A 17,692-nucleotide genomic window follows, 5' to 3' on the forward strand; every position below is an offset into this window, starting at 1 on the left:
ATTGGCAACAGATGTTAGCTCAAGGCCCATCTTCCTCACACGGAAAAAAAAGAAAAAGAAGAAATAGAGAATCTGACTAAACTGATCACTAGTAAGGATATTGAAACAATAATCAAAACCCTCTCAAAAAACAAAAGTCCAGGACCAGATGGCTTCTCTGTTGAATTCTGTCAAACGTTCAAAGAAGACTTAATACCTCTCCTTCTCAAACAGTTCCAAAATATTGACGAGGAGGGGATACTTGGTAACTCAGTCTGTCAGACAAACATAACCCTGATAGCAAAACCAGATAAGGACAACACAAAAGAAGAAAATTATAGACCAACATTGCTGATGAACGTACATGCAGAAATCCTCAACAAAATATTAGTGAATCAAATACAGCAATACATTAAGTGGATCATATACCACCATCACGTGGGATTTATTCCAGAGATATAAGGATGGTTTAGCATCCAGGAACAGTTATTGTGATATACCACATTAACAAAATGAAGAATAAAAATCACATGATCATCTCAATATTTGCAGAGAAAGCATTTGACAAGATTCAGCATCCAGTTATGATAAAGACTCAATAAAATGGATATAGAAGGAAAGTGCCTCAATATAATAAAGGCCATATATTGACAAACCCACAGCTAACATTATGCTCAACAGTGAAAAACTGAAAACTGAAAGACAAGGATGGCCACTCTTGCCACTCTTATTCAGCATAGTATTGGAAGTCATAGACAGAGCGAATGGGTAAGAAAAAGAAATAAAAGTTATCCAATTGGAAAGGAAGAAGTAAAACTGTCACTATTTGTGGATGACCTGATGTTATATATAGAAAACCCTAAAGATTCCACAAAAGAACTATTAGAAAAAAATAAATGAATACAGTAAAGTTGCAGTGTACAAAATCAGCATAGAAAAGTCAGTTGCATTTCTATACATTAACAGTGAACTGACAGAAGGAGAAATCAAGAATACAATCCCAATGATAATCACAACAAAAAGAATAAAATACGAATAAATTTTGACCAGGGAGTTGAAAGACCTGTACACTGAAAAGTATAAGACGTTGTTAAAAGAAATCGATGACAACACAAAGAAACAGAAAGATATTCCATGCTCATGGATTAGAATAATTAACATAGTTAAAATGTCCATATTACCTAAAGCAGTCTACAGATTCAGTATAATCCCTGTCAAATTCCCAGTGACATTTTTCATGAAAGTAGAACAAAGAATCCTAAAATTTATATGGAACAACAAAAGACCCCAGATAGCCCAAGCAATCCTGAGAAAAAAAAAGAAAGCTGGAGGTATCACACTCCCTGATTTCAAAGTATACTATAGAGCTATTGTAATCAAACAGCATGGTACTGGCACAAAAACAGACACACAGATGAGTGGAACAGAATTGAGAGCCTAGAAATAAATCCACACATTTATGGTCAGCTAATAGTCAACAAAGGAGCCAAGGACATAAAATGAAGGAAAAAAATTCTCCTAAATAAATGGTGCTGGGAAAACTGGATAACCACATGTAGAAGAGTAAAAGTAGACCACTGTCTTACACCATACACAGACATTAACTCAAAATGGTTTACATTTTTAAATGTGAGCTGAAACCATAAAACTAGAAGACATAGGTAGTATGCTCCTTGACATCAATCTTAGCGATATCCTTTTGAATATGTCTCAGGCAAGGGAAACAAAAGAAAAAAATAAATAAATGGGACTACATCAAATTAAAAAGCTTCTGCACCACAAAGGAAATCATCAACAAAATGAAAAAACCCACACCAATTGGGAGAAGACACTGTAAATCGTATATCCAATAAGGGATTAATATCCACAATATATAAAGAAGTCACACAGCTCAACAACAACAAAAAAAACGGAACAACCGGATTGAAAAATGGGCAGAGGATCTGAACGGACATTTTTCCAAAGAACATATACAGATGGCCAATAGGCACATGAAAATATCTTCAGCATCACTAATTATTAGGGAAATGCAAATCTAAAGCACAATTAGCTATCATCTCATGCCCATCAGAATGGCTATTATTAAAAAGACAAGAAATAACAAGTGTTGGAGAGGATGTGGAGAGAAGGGAACTCTCATTCACTGCTGGTGGGAATGTATATTGGTGCAGCCACTTTGGAAAACAGTATGGAGAATTAAAATTGAAAATAGAAATCATATGACCCAGCTATTCCACTTCTGGGTATTTATCCAAAGAATATGAAAACACTAATTCGAAAAGATACATGCATCCCTATATTCATTGCAGCATTATTTAGTATAGCCAAGACTTGGAAACAACTGAAGTGCCCATCAATGGATGAATGGTTAAAGAAGATGTGGTATATACAGTAGAGTACTACTCAGCCATAGAAAAGAAGGAAATCGTGCCGTTTGTGACAACATAGATGGACTTAAGGGTATTATGCTAGGCTAAATAAGTTAGAGAAAGTCAAATACTGTGTGATTTCACTCATAGATGGAAGATAAACAACAACGAACACATAGAACAGATTGGTGGTTATCAAAAGGGAAGGGGGTGGGGTGAAAGCAAAAGAGAGAAAGGGGGAATTTGTATCGTGACAGATGGAAACTAGACTTTCAGTGGTGAACACAGTGTAGTGTATACAGAACTTGAATCATAATGATATACACCTGAACTTTATATAATGCTATAAACCAGTGTTACCTACATCGAAAAAGAGATATACATGTTCAGATACATTTGAAACCTTTCCCAGTCTAATCCCATCCCCTCACCACCTCAGGTAACTGCAATTCTGAATTATCTTATCATCTTCTTATCTATTATTATTTTACCTATTATTATCTTATCTAATTATCTTATTATCCACATATTATCTTTCCTGTTTTTGGAATTAATAGTATCATGTTGTAAACAGTCTTTAGTGATTTGCTTTTTGTTCAAGATTAGGTATAAGATGTTTATACCTGCATAGTATTCCATTATAGGGATTTACCTCAGTAGCCATTCTCATTATCAATGAACGTTTGGGTTGTTTCCAGTTGTTTTTTTTTTGTACTACTACAAACTGCTACTGTGTTAACTTTTGTCCATCTTCTGATGCATAGCATGTGCCAAGGGTCTAGAGGTGTGCAAAGATTGTGATTCCATGGTTTCTCAGTCCTTGGGGAGTAGTGACCATGTTGGGGAATGGGATAGGAAGAGTAAGTGGAACCAAAGCAAATATTTCTATGTTTATTATACATCTGGTTTCATTGCATAAATGATCTCTGACAGATGTCCCTTGGAGATGTTGATGGTCACTAGATACTTGATAGGATGGGCCATTGAACTGACCAGATGTAGCTTCTCTTCCTTCCCCTCCCCTCCCCTGCCCCTTCCTTCCCTCCCCCTCCCCTTTCCTTCTCTCTTTCTCTCTTTTTAAATGTACACATTCTCAGGGACAGTTTTTAGACTCTCAAGAGTGTGTGGGGTTTTGTTAGTGATTTTTTGTTTGTTTTTTTTTGTTGTTGTTGAGGAAGATTGGCCGTGAGCTAACGTCTGTTGCCAATCTTCGTCTTTTTTTTTTTCCCCTCCCCAAAGCCCCAGTACGTAGTTGTATATCTTAGTTGTAAGTCATGCTAGTTCTTCTCTGTAGGATGCCACAACAGCATGGCTGGATGAGTGGTGTGTAGGTCCACACCCAGGATCTTAACTGGCAAACCCCAGGCTGCTGAAGTCGAGCATACAAACTTGACCACTCGGCCATGGGGCCGGCTCCATTTCTTTTATTTTTAAGTGAATATTTTGTGCAAAAACATATGTGTATCAGAGAGAATAATAGTCTGTATCCTGTGGCTTATCAATAAATAAACTTCAGATGATAAACTGTCATGTATATATGCTGCTGAGAGAGAGAGAGCATCTCTTACACAGAGACCTTGTTTTACTGATTCTCCTTTATGTGAACTGTTCACTGCTATTTTTTATTTATTTAGTTTTAATGAGATTAAGCTTCATAATATGCAGAGACCAGATAAGATTGGGGCAAAGTGCTGTTCTTCTCACTGTTCATTGTTAGCAATAACTGAGGTGACAGTGAAATGAAGCAGAGGGAGGTGTGATGACTGTCGCTGTTGGCAGCTATGCCTATGGGGTGTGGGAAGATGTCAGGAGAGGCTGATGAAAGAGACCAGGCCCCAGGACAGCATGTTCCTGGGCTTCTGCCTTATTTCTGTTTTTTGGGATGTGATTTCTCTTAGATGTATAGTTGCATTATATCCTTTTAAAAATAGTGATATTAACATATCAACCTGTGATAAATTTATTAGTGAATATTCTTTACAGATCTGTGGGAGAGGGAGGCAATGACGGTCTTTAAAGAAGAAAATGATCACCATAGTCTCATAACTCACAAGTAATCACTATTAATAGTTTGTTGATTCTTTGTTTCTATGCATCAGTATATTTTTAAACAACTTGAGTCATACTCTGTATGCAGTCTTGGCCTCTTTTTACCCCAACTTTATGTTGAGAGCATTTTCCCATACAGGACAGGAGAAGTTCCCATAGCACCTCCTTAGAGATATATAGGACTGTCAGGTTTACAAAATTGTACATTAACTTTTATCTTATTTATTTCTCACAACTCAATGAAGTAATCGATTGGCCTAGTTTTATATCTATGAAGGAAATAACTTGGCATATGACAAGGTATTAAGTAGTTCATTTATTTAACGAACATTTACGGCCTGCCTATCATGTGTCCAGCCCTGTGCTAAAGGCAGGGCAGGTAGTGATGAATCAAACAGATAGAAACCCTACTCCTATGCAATGGAATCCAGGTAGGAAGAACAAGTTAAACAAATATAGAGAAACATAGGAATATATCATTTGTTTAATTTGTTCTTCCTACCTGGATTCCATTGCATAGGAGTAGGGTTTCTGTCTGATTCATCACTACCTGCCCTGCCTTTAGCACAGGGCTGGACACACGATAGGCATATTGTAAACACTCAATGAACACTCAAGAAAAAAACAGATTTCAATTGGTAGTTTTTTTGAAGTGACATCATGAAAGCGTGGCATGTTTTTATATAGCATTTTAAAAATTCCTTGTTTTATTGAGACTAATGTTTATAAAGTTATAAATAATGAATTTAAGAAATAAACTATCAATCATTTCTGTTTAGTCATTTATTCATGTTCTCGTCAGGGTGAGGTATTTGCTTGAGATCTGAATCAGTATTGAAAAACAAGTGTCTGAGGACATAATATCTTTCCAGTAAATCTTGCAACTGTTTCTGTGTCTGCATATGTTAACATTTTTATAATTGGCCTCCAAATGGCAAACACAGATGGCTGTAGTATGAATTTCCAGCATATTTTGGAATAAATGTTTTCCTAGTAATTTAAAGTGTAGCATTTCAGTATCAGATGATTAGCTAATTTAGTAGAGTTTCTGATTTTTGCTTATCTGCTAGCTTGCCATTTTTTAAGATTTAAAATAAAAATACCTTTGATAGCTATAAGAAGTTAGATTTATGTGATGATCTTGTTACCTCTCTCACATTTTTATAAAACAGAACTCTTGCTAAAAAGCCATTGTGGGTATTATTTTTGAGAATTAAATTTTGGTTTTTTTTTTGGTCTGGTGGAGGAGAGGATTATGGTGAGAAGGATTATTTTGTGTTTTAAGATATTTAATTGCTAATTTTAATTCTGAGATGTTGGAACTTGTTTATATAGAGTTAGATATGCCTGTTATATCATCTTAATTCTCAGGTTCTATGGAACCATGCTTAAAATGATTACTGAATGGTGACTTTTGTGTAAAAGATAAATTATCTTTTTTTCCACTCAACATGTATTTATTGAGTACTGTCCTAGACTTTGAATATATAGCAGTGAACAAAACAGAAGTCCTTACCCTCATGGGGTTTACCTTCTGGTTAATTGTTCTGAAAAAATAATATAACTTCCTATAATCAGTAACAGGCCTAAAGCATTCTCTTGGTAATTTTATGTCCTTAGAAGTGGTTTGTTCTAAACACTGTAATAGGACCGTTCTACTTTTTATTCCATATTTATCTATTATTAACTTTTTCATTTTGGTTTGTTTAGTAATGGATACTGTTATCTCAGACAGAAGTGTTTTTAAAAAGTCAAACTTTTTATAATGCAGTTTTAGTTTTCTCCTTTGTGTTATGTATTTGTATATATAAGTAAATACTAAATATAAATTATGTATAACCCAACAGTTAGAATTTTAAGCAAAATCTTCATCTTTATCCTGGTATTTTCTTCTGTCTGAATATATTTTCTAATACATAATAACATGCAATTTAAAAAATTTCTGAAATTGAGCATAAATACCAAGAATGTCATTGTTAATATTTTTCTTGGTTTTCTATTCTCTCTGAGGAATCTTAAAAATAATGTGCCTAGACTTTTGATTTTGTTTACAGATGATATATATAATAGTGTTTATTTGGTTTATTTTTAAGAATGAATTTGCTATCCTCCAAAGTAGTTTAACTCCATTCCAGCAGCTTAATAATGAACAAATAGAAGCAACTGGTCTTGCATCTGTTCCGTAAGCAGACCATGGGGTAGAGTAACTAGATAACTGAGAAAAAAATTTAAATGTGATATATTTTTATATTCTACAAGGGCTGTGACTAGCTATTTCTTACAAATGAATTAGACATCTTATTAAGTAAACACTACATATGTATATATTTCTCTTTATCTACAGCAAACTAAGTAAGTGTAAATATGTTGTATGTTATTCTAGGTTCTGATGTTTGTCACATATTTTGATAGTTAATGATGTTAATATTATTGATTGCTTTAATACTTTGTATCATAAGAAATTATTGGCTAGCTTTGTAATTGGTCTAATTAATGGTTATATAATTAATATATTGGTAGTATATTTTCTCTTTTTAGGACACAAGGGGCTTACCCCTGTTCTTATGCTTTTGTAGCTCTCCTCTCCAAATGGTCAGAGCACTCAAATTAAATTTAGGAATCAGTGGTTAGTAGTTGCTTCATAAAAAAATTTAGAAAATTTATTCCATAAAAAAGGCAATTTCAAATCAGCATAAGGAAAAATACCTGTAACCTCAAATCCAGAGGTAGACTGAAGTTATTATGGTTATATTCTTCCAGAATTTGTCCATGCCTATGTGTATAATGTTATTAAAATCTAAGCTAGTTAGAATTGTTGAAGACTGTGAGCCTGAGGCCTGCCTTGCCTTTGTTAAAAGAGGTGCACCTAATTTTCCTTTTATTAAAAAAGATTATGTTGCAATATTATTTTATACCTACTACTGTGTCATAAATATCTTTCTTATTAACAATGGTTTGCTTTAATATTATTTTAATTGAGCTAATCTATTATTGCCCAAAGTATGTAATGCATTCTTCTGATTTTAGGTGGTGACAAGATATTTTAGATGATATCCTTGATCCAGTATTAAATAACATTGGATAGTATTGTAAGAAAGTTATTACCTTTCCAGGTTTCTTTTACGTCCACCTGCTTATGACAAACCAAAAGTCTGTGATGCTCATATGTCCTTAATATCCCTCCAACACTTGCCTGTTTGTCTTATAACCTTCAGCAATAATATATAACTAAAATAGTAATAATGTAGTTTTATTTTTCATTGTATTCATTTTTTACTTTTATTGAGGTCATAATAGTTTATAACCTGAAATATCTGTTGTATAGTGTTATTTGTCAGTCACCATATAAATGTGCCCCTTCACCCCTTGTACCCACCCCCCAAAGCCCATTCCCCTGGTAACTACTAAACTGTCTCTTTGTCCGTAAGTTTGTTTATTTTCCACAAATGAGTGAAATCATCTGGTGTTTGTCTTTCTCTGTCTGGCTCATTTTGCTTAACGTAATACCCTCAAGATCATCTATGTTGTTGCAAATGGGATGATTTTGTCTTTTTTTTTAATGTAGTATTTCATTGTATATATTCCATTGTATATACCACATCATCCTTATCCATTCATCAGTTGATGGGCACTTAGGTTGCTTCCACATCTTGGCTATTGTGAATAATGGTGCAGTGAACATAGTGGGCATAAGTCTCTTAGTATTGTTGATTTCAAGTTCTCTGGATAGACAGCCGGTAGTAGGGTAGCTGGGTCGTGTGGTATTTCTATTTTTAATTTTTTGAGAACTCTCCATGCTGTTTTCCATAGTGGCTGCACCTGTTTGCATTCCCATCAGCAGTGTATGTGGTTTCTCTTTTCTCTACAACCTCTCCAACATTTATTTTTTTGTCTTGCTGATTATAGCCATTCTAATGGGCATAAGATGGTATCTAAGTGTAGTTTTGATTTGCGTTTCCCTGATGATTAGTGATGTTGAGCATCTTTTCATGTGCCTATTGGCTGTCTGTATATCTTCTTTGGGAAAATGTCTCTTCATATCCTCTGCCCACTTTTTGATTGGATTGTTTATTTTTTTGTTGTTGAGTTGTGTGAGTTCTTTATATATTTTGGAGATTAATCCCTTGTTGAATATATGATTTGCAAATATTTTCTTAATTGGTGGGTTGTCTTTTCGTTTTGATCCTGCTGTCCTTTGCCTTCCAGAAACTCTTTAGTGTGATGAAGTCCCGCTTGTTTATTTTTTCTTTTGTATCTCTTGTCCAAGTAGACCTGGCATTCAAAAAGACCCTTTTAAGACTGATGTCAGAGAGTGTACTGCCTATATTTTCTTCCAGGAGTTTTATGGTTTCAGGTCTTACCTTCAAGTCTTTGGTCCATTTTGAGTCTATTTGTGTGTATGGAGAAAGTAATGGTCTACTTTCTTTTTTTTTTTTTGCATGTGGCTGTCCAGTTTTCCCAGCACCATTGATTGAAGAGGCTTTTCTTTCTCCATTGTATTTCTTGGCTCCTTTGTTGAAGATTAGCTGTCTGTAGATGTGTAGTTTTATTTCTGGGCTTTCAATTCTGTTCCATTGATCTGTGTGCCTGTTTTTGTACCAGTACTATGCTATTTTGATTACTGTAGCTTCGTAGTATATTTTGAAGTCAAGGATTTTGAAGCTTCCAACTTCATTCTTGTTTCTCAGGATTGCTTTGGCTGTTCGGGGTTCATTGTATTCATTTTTGTTTACTATTTTTTAAAAAGAAAATGTACCAGGGTTAGAATGTCTCCTTTTAAAATAAATTTAAATAAGAAAAGTACACTAGTTAAAACATACTAAGTAAATGATTTAGTCTAGGTGGCACTAGGAATGGAACGATCTTGATGATGATATATAAATGATTAAGGGATGAGAAGCACTATTGTTTGATATTTAAATTATTTCTAATTTTTTACCATAATAAAAAGGCTTCAGTGACCATTTGTATAGCTAAGTCTTTTTTCATGGATTAATTACATTTAGTATAAACTAGTAGAAGTCCCAGAAATTCCACAAAGCAAATGTATTTAGAACTCCTATATTTTCATATAATCTCACATCCAGAGATTACACTCTCATCAATTACACTCTCAGTGAATGAGAGTACTTGTTTTCCTTATGCTATCCAACTCTGGGCTAAGTTTTTGTCTTTAGACATGACATTTTCAGGTCTTAACATCTCAATATTTGAATAGCATGCATTCAGAAATACCTAATTTCTTTGCAATTCAGCAGCTGTTCTGCTTTTTTATTTTTGAGGAAGACTAGCCCTGAGCTAACTGCTGCCAGTCCTCCTCTTTTTGCTGAGGAAGACTGGCCCTGAGCTAACCTCCATGCCCATCTTCCTCTACTTTATATGTGGGATGCCTACCACAGCATGGCCTGACAAGTGGTGCCATGTCCACACCCGGGATCCAAACCGGTGAACCCCAGGCCCCCGAAGCGAAACGTGCGCACTTAACCACTGTGCCACCAGGCGGGCCCCTCAACAGTTATTCTTATAGTAAAGAATATAAGAATGTAACAATTGTCCTTTATTTTGTCCTCATTTCAGTGATGGTTTGTTCTTTTAAAGAAAGTGACTCTGAAAATGGTTTTTTTTTTTAGTGATTATAAAGAAAAATGATCTTTGATGATAATGACAATTTCTATTTTTCTGTAGCTTGCCCAGTTTCGACAAAGGAAAGCTCAATCTGATGGGCAGAATCCTTCTAAGAAGCAGAAAAAAAAGAGGAAAACTTCAAGCGGTAAACATGATGTGTCAGCATACCATGCTTTGAATATTGAGCAAGCACAGAATGATGAGATGTACATAAATAGTTCTCAGAAAGTAGGATCAGCTGTGACTCCTGAATCCACAATAATGAGAACTCTACATGGTGGAGAAATAATCAAACATGACCAGGTTTTCACTGTTGAAGTAAGTATTCATCCAGATTTTTAAACATTAGAATTCTAAGTGGAAAGTTGTTGTATGACAACACTTATTAGCACCCTGTTCAATTTTTATGAGCTTGTTTCAACAAGGATTTATTGAGCAATTATAGTGCACCAAGGATTGAACACAAAGGGTACAACGGTTAATATGACAGTCTCTGCCGTTTCATAAAGTGAGTCTAGTGGGAAAGGCAGGTGTAAGATAGGTCATGTACTCTGATTAGAGCTATGCTAGCAACAATGTACATGGTACACTAGATTACCATGATTTGGAGGAATGCCCAAATCAGCCTTGTGTGTGTCATTTGGGAAAGTTTCCTGGAAGAGAAAATAGAACTGAGCCTTGAAGTGTAAGTTATAGTTAGCTTAGAGGCAAAGAAGTAGGAGAGGCAACCTCTGTGCAGAAGAAACAGCATTTGAAAAGACATGATGTGATTTAGAAACCATAAGTAGTTTAGGTTTAAATGGATCACAAAGTGATGAGGATGGGATGGTGGTAATGGTGAGGGGCAGGAGATTGCACCTGGCCCATAGAAAGTTCTCAAGAAGTGCTAATTTTCTTCCCTTAAGGATGTAATTTTCCAGAAGAAGGAAATGAGGGAGAAGTTAAGAGTGGATTGGGTGGTAGGTGGGATAGTGGAGCCAACAACTAATACCAGGAGTAGAGAATGATGAGATGTTTAGGAGTAAGAGTGTTGGACAAGGCAGATGATTGTTGTAATTTGGATTGTGCCCTGGCATATTTATGTGGAAACAGAAAGCTTTAGATATATAGGGATTTAAGCTTTATTCAAGAGGTCAGAGATGTTAGTAGAGATTTTGCTACTCATCATAAGAATAGATCTTTTTTGAGTTTTTCCTACTTGAATTTGTTGAGCATCTTGGATATGTAGATTAATGTTTTTCATCAAATTTGAGAGGTTTTTGAATATCTTCAAGTATTTTTTCTGTCCCTTTCTCTCCTTTTGGGTCTCTCATTATGCATATGTTGGTATTGATGCTCTGTTCATTTTTCTTCATTACCTTCCTCAGACTGGATAATTTCAACTGAACTATATTGAAGTTTGCTGATTCTTTCTTTTTCCTCCTCAGATCTGCTAAGCCCCTCTATTGAATTTTTCATTTCAATTATTCTACCTTAACTCCAGAATTTCTCTTTGGTTCTTTTATAAGTTCTTTTTGTTGTTATTATTTTCTATTTGATGAGGGAGTATTATAATTTTCTTTAGTTTTTTAGATATTGTTTTCTTCACTTATTTGATTATATTTAAAATAGCTAGTTTTGGGGCCAGCCCCGTAGCCGAGTGGTTAAGTTCACGCGCTCTGCTTCGGCAGCCCAGGGTTGCACCGGTTCGGATCCTGGGCGCAGACATGGCACAGCTCATCAAGCCATGCTGAGGGGGCGTCCCACAAGCCTCAACTAGAAGGACCCACAACTGAAAAAATGTGTATATATATATATATATATAACTATGTACCAGGGGGCTTTGGGGAGAAAAAGGAAAAATAAAATCTTTGAAATAGCTAGTTTAAAGTCTTTGTCTATTAAAGTCCAATATCTGTGTTACCTCAGGGACAGTTTCTGCTGACTGATATTTTTCTTGTGTATTTGCCATACTTTCCTTTTTCTTTGTGTATTTTGCAATTTTTAAATTGGGACCTTTTGAATAATATAATATGGCAACTCTGATGCTTGATTTGGTTTGAAGATTTATTCGTTATCTTTTTCTGCATAGCAAATCAATGTCTAGGCTCTTTACTAGAGTTTTAGTATTTTGAGGGCAAAGAGTATCCTGTTCACCATTTTATCCTCAGTACCACAGTTTTAGTTCACAGTATGCATTTAATCAATAGCTGTTTAAAAGGCATAAGTGAATCAATTCTGAGGGCCTGTGTCATGAAAATATTTTAGATTTAAAAGAGGACCACATAAGTTAGGAACCACTGCTACAGACTTTTAGAATAGGGGTAAAGCTTATTTTCGTTACTGGCATCAGTTACTGCATCATAGAGGAGGTGGACTTAGAACTTGGTCTTGTGTGATAAATAAAATTTCCATAAGTAGAAATGAGAACAGTGATGGTTCATATTTGTTGAGTGAAAAGGTGAAATCTGAGTCTGTTTCCTCACTTGTAAAATGAGATTCTTAGAGTAAATGAGAGGGTGAACAGTGAGATTTTAGATTTCCTCCCGGACTCTTCCTAGTACTTCTAAGCAGTGGGGTCCCAAATCCCAGGGATGTAAGGATGAAACAAGAATGTCTTTGAAAGTGCTTTGTAAGGTGTGAAGGAGTTAATAACAACAAAGGTTGTTATTTTTCTTCATGTTGTTACTACTTTTCTAGCATCAAGATTTGATGATTCTTCTTTTTGAAGAAATTAAACTTTTTTGACTAACATTTTAGGACTCTCTTGTATTTAAAAGAGATACAAGAGTTAAAGGGATGATATCTTATTTGGTGCTTTTGTCTTATAAATGATTTGTAGTGTATACAAGACCCTGTGTGAAAGTACCTCTTGATACTTTTATATTTAGAAAAATGCCTAGTGATAAATTTTAGATATGTTATTTAGCCATTGTGATTCATAATCAGAGTGAAATTTTTCAAGATTTGAATAATTTTTACTATTTTTTTAGTGATATTTATATGTGAGTTTTCTATCACGTTACTGTTAGTAATGGGTTAATAAAAAAGTGTAATATTTAGAGGGGAAAGGACCTTAATATAATTAGTTTTTACTTTTGTTTTAGCCGGAAAGTGAAATTTCAACCACAGCAGATGATTATAGTTCAGAGGTAAGAATAAATAATATTATGATTGACATTTTATATTGTTCTTGAAACTATTATTGATTATTGGTGCTTTATTTCTTGCAACTCACATGCTTCTATATTTTTCTAAATGTAATAAAACATGGCATAACATACTATAATGTAAATGACCTAGGAAACCTGAAGATTATGTTTTTCTGATATGTCTTTTTGTCAGATTATTAACTAGGGTCTTAAATCTCTTTGAATAGCCTGATGCTTCATTAGGTAGAGGCCTTGTTTTAGTTTCTGGGAAAGTGTTTGATATTGGGTTTCTAGAATACATGGTTGTTGTAAGGTATTCATATTTAACATACCAAACATTTCATAATATGGGCTGTTTCATTTTGAATAATACTTTTTATAAATGCTTGAATTCTAATTATATAAATTTATTTATTGAAGTTAATGTGGCAATAGTGATTTTTAATTTAGGAGGTAAAAGCTGATGTAGCGTTGGCCACTTTAGGAAATAATCTTTATTGTCAGTAATAAATGTTATTTTTGTTATTTTTTTCTTATTTTTTTAGATATGATTCTTATTTCTTTGGCCCAGAAATAGAAATAGAAATAGAAAGTTATTCCTTATTCTGAATGGTTCAACTCAGTGTATTCCTTATGTTTTGATTTATTGTAGGTTTCTAATAGAAAAGAAGTAACTTCATGTTCTTGAATAAACATATTACTGTTCTTGATTGCTAATGGAAGTTAAAAAGTTTGACACTTCACAAGTTTAATGTGTATAAAAGCTGGGAGCTTACTTGTTAGTAATCTGGTCAGGAAAATAATTAACTGGCATTAAGTAAATAAATTTGTGCCTGATTTTGGCTACATAAAGTTGCCTCTACAGGAAGTATCTTGATTTAAAATCACAGCTTGCAATTTTTTTTATAAGCCAGGTGGTTACAGGTCAGACTAGCTCATACATACCTATGAAATTTGTTTAAAATTTTATATAGCCATTTTCTCACATTGGGATAAGAGAGTAAAATTTAATTTTTATTAAGATAGATTTGAAAGCTAAAGACATCAAAATATTGTGATTTGCAAGTTTTTTAGTGAAAGTGTTAATAATAGAAATTTGTGTTACACTGAGACATTTCTTGCCTCAATTTTTTAAATTAAAAAACTGGTGGCGGGCCAGCCCTGTGGCCTAGTAGTTTGGCGTGCTCCACATCGGCGGCCCAGGTTTGGTTCCTGGGTGTGGACCTACACCACTTGTCAGCAGTCATGCTGTGGTGGTGACCCACATACAAAATAGAAGAAGATTGGCACAGATCTCAGCTCAGGGTGAATCCTCCTCAGCGCAAAAAAAAGTGGTAGGAATTATGAGGTCCAAAAAAGTGTATTAAAACTACTTACCTATGATACCTAGTTAAATATATTGTCTTTCAAGGTGAAGTACAAGTAGCTTAAAAATATAACTTCTACAGATAAAAGGGCATGTTGACTATGGTTCAACAATAAGAAATACTTTTTATGTATATGTATGAGTATCTGTAATTTTATAGATTTACATATATAGTTACATACGTATATAGTTATATATGTGAATAATTGTGTACATGAATAAATGTTTATATACACATATACATATGTAGTTTTTTCAAACAAAAATTTGAGGAAAGATATTTCCCTTTACTGTGTGATATGTCCTCTGATACTTTTTCTCTTTAATGCTGATCACAAAACTAAATTGATTAACTGACTTACCGTTTGAAAAAACAATGATTTAGAAGATTACATTGAAAAGAGATAATTATGAAATGATTTTTGACCTGATTTCAATCAACCCTTGTAATATTGTACTCGTTGAGCCTGGTTTCACAATGGATTATACTTTGAGGAACATACATACTCACTGTGTCTATAGAAAACCATAGAAAAGTTGACAGTTTGTGAAATGTTTGATGTCATCTCATCAAGATTGCTAAGAGTGATACTGCTTGAATCTATGTTGCCCTGGGCTAGTTTGAAGACTTTCCCTACTCCATTTAATGATGTTGGACTGGTTTGACTGAGCTAGAATTACAGGGGACTTATAAGCCATTATCACCCTGGCAGGAGGCAGAGGAATCATCAGTAGGGCAAATTTATAAACTAAGTATAAATCTCACATGGTGATACTCTTTATATTGAAACTCTTAAGAAATTATTTCTCAGTAACACCCCCAGAAGTGAAATTCCTTTCTAGGCAACACATACATTATAACTTCACTACAAATGCCAGATTTGCAAAGTTTAGTAATCTTGGCTGCTCTGGTTTGTAGCCAAGATTGTAAAATTTCAAAATTACATCTTTTTAATCATAGGCCACGTAATGATCTTGTATTTTGTCTAAACATTACTGTTATTTTTCTGGTATGTAGGGAAATAAGGTGATATAAAAGAGCACGAGCTCTGGAGCCAGAAAGTTCTGTGTTCAAATTTCAACTTCGTCACCTCCAAGTTGTATGAACTTGGACACATCACTTAAACTCTGAAATACAGTTTCCTTACCTGTAAAATGGGGGAGTTACCTCACAGGGCAGTTTTGAGGATTATTTCATAATATTTAGTATGGCGTTTGATATATAAAAGATAATTACCTCACAGGGTGGTTTTGAGGATTATTTCATAATATGTAGTATGGTGTTTGGTATATAAAAGATAATCAGCAAATCCTGGTTCTTTCCTACGCCTCAGTAGAAATATGCTTTTCTTCACACTAAGTTTATATGAAACAAGTGACGAACATTCTTTTAACAAATTATTCTCAGAGGAGTTTTAGATTCTGATTATATATTTAATTAGAACCTAGTTTGGAAATTTTATGTGTATAGATATGGTGTGTGCTTAATGTTCTTGACTTCTATGGCTAGTATACTCATTGGATTGAAAAATGGATTCAGGTCTAAAAGGAATTAGTCAGATAATTTTATTCTCTGCCCTACCTAAGATCTGTTCTGTATAAATATATGTCCAATTACATATACTAGAGAAATCAGACTAAATAAAAAATACCCCTCTTAAGAATTAAATTATACATAATCTGTTCAGTCCTTGATGAAGGGACATTTCATATCCAGAATGCCATATACATGAAATAATTTTTATTGCTACCCTTGAGAAGAGCTACTTGGAGAAAGTTGAGAATGCTACAGGCAATATAGAGACAAGACAGATAAATAAATGTACTTTGCTATGTATAGAAAGATGAAATGAGAGTAGGGCACATACTCCCGTATTGGCTTTTATCTTATTATTCGGTACTTCTTAACCAAGTCACTTGTATGATTCATGACATTTATGACATGACTGACTGGAGTTGGAGACATAGCCTATAAGCCATAAAGTAATATAAGTGTAGCCATTCAACTTTGACTTATTTTTTTTGTTTTTTTGTTTTTAATTTCACTTCATTTTCTTTTTCTCCTCCCCTGCTTCAGCTTTATTGAGGTATAATTGATGATTAAAAATTATATATATTTAAGGTATACAGTATGGTGCTTGGTGTTCAACTTTAACTTTGAATGAATGATTTTAACCTTGTTAGTTACTTGGCTCCACTTCTGTGAGTCAGCTAGGCACATTGAACTCCTGTAATTTTCATGAACTTTTATGAACCGTCAGATTCTTCTTATTTTTATTAAAACATTCATTATTAATATTTTTTAATATACATGCTGTGAAATTAAGTGTAATAAGGATAAGGTATTAATCATAAATAGTAAGGGTTTTTTTTAATGTTTTTAAACTAATGTCCACTATAAGGAAAAGTTTTTGTATTAAGGCCATTTTATGATTATAAAATAAGAATGATCTTTCCTCTCATTCTTTCTGCATAGCATTATTTTTATGAGATGATACTTACCTCTACAGAACATTTTAAAGTTTAAAATGTACCTTACTTGTACTTTCCCAAATCTTCAATTTGTCTGTACAGGTTGAGTAAATCTGTGAATGCAGAAAGAATATATTAGTACAGCCTGAAGGTTAAATAATTTTGACAAATGTCACAGTAAAAATGGACATGAAGAAAAGTTGAACTTTTTTTCACTTGAAGGAGTCTATAGTAATCTAATCATCATGTTTCAAGTTATTAATTTATCTTTCATATTATGGTTTACCAAGTATAGTGTTAGAAGGCTAAGGTAAGAAGAAGAGATAAATACTTTACCCTTTAGGTATCAATAAAATAATTATCTACATTAAAAAATAGAGTAATTTATTGCTAAGTATTAATGACCCTAATATTCCCATTCAGTATTTCTATTATATCTTTGGAATATAGTTTGTTTTAGTTTAGTTCTGATGAATAATCTTTTATTACCTATTTACATGATACTGTATTTTAAAAATTTATTAATATTAATAAGGTTTTTATATCTATTATAGTAACATATGATTAAGTTTTGAAAACAGTCATATAGTATTTTAAGAAGCCAATACATATGAGTTGTTCAGGTGTTAAATTTGCTTAATTTAGAGAAAAATTAAGTTGACTGTTGGCTACATAATATGTTAAATACAATTAATTATTAT

The 17,692-nt window shown here is 33.6% G+C and overlaps 1 protein-coding gene across 11 annotated transcripts in view; it reads left to right on the forward strand.

Annotated features, from left to right (window-relative positions):
* AKAP9 (A-kinase anchoring protein 9) overlaps positions 1-17,692 on the forward strand; it is a 159,818-nt gene that overhangs the window by 17,632 nt on the left and 124,494 nt on the right. For all 11 annotated transcript variants that reach the window (XM_046669146.1, XM_046669137.1, XM_046669139.1 and 8 more), the window contains exons 2-3: positions 10,083-10,340; positions 13,109-13,153. In XM_046669146.1, coding sequence (XP_046525102.1) covers positions 10,083-10,340; positions 13,109-13,153 — 303 coding nt within the window. The remainder of the gene's footprint in view (positions 1-10,082; positions 10,341-13,108; positions 13,154-17,692) is intronic.

Source organism: Equus quagga, chromosome 8 (assembly GCF_021613505.1).
Source record: "Equus quagga isolate Etosha38 chromosome 8, UCLA_HA_Equagga_1.0, whole genome shotgun sequence".
NCBI lineage: Eukaryota > Metazoa > Chordata > Mammalia > Perissodactyla > Equidae > Equus > Equus quagga.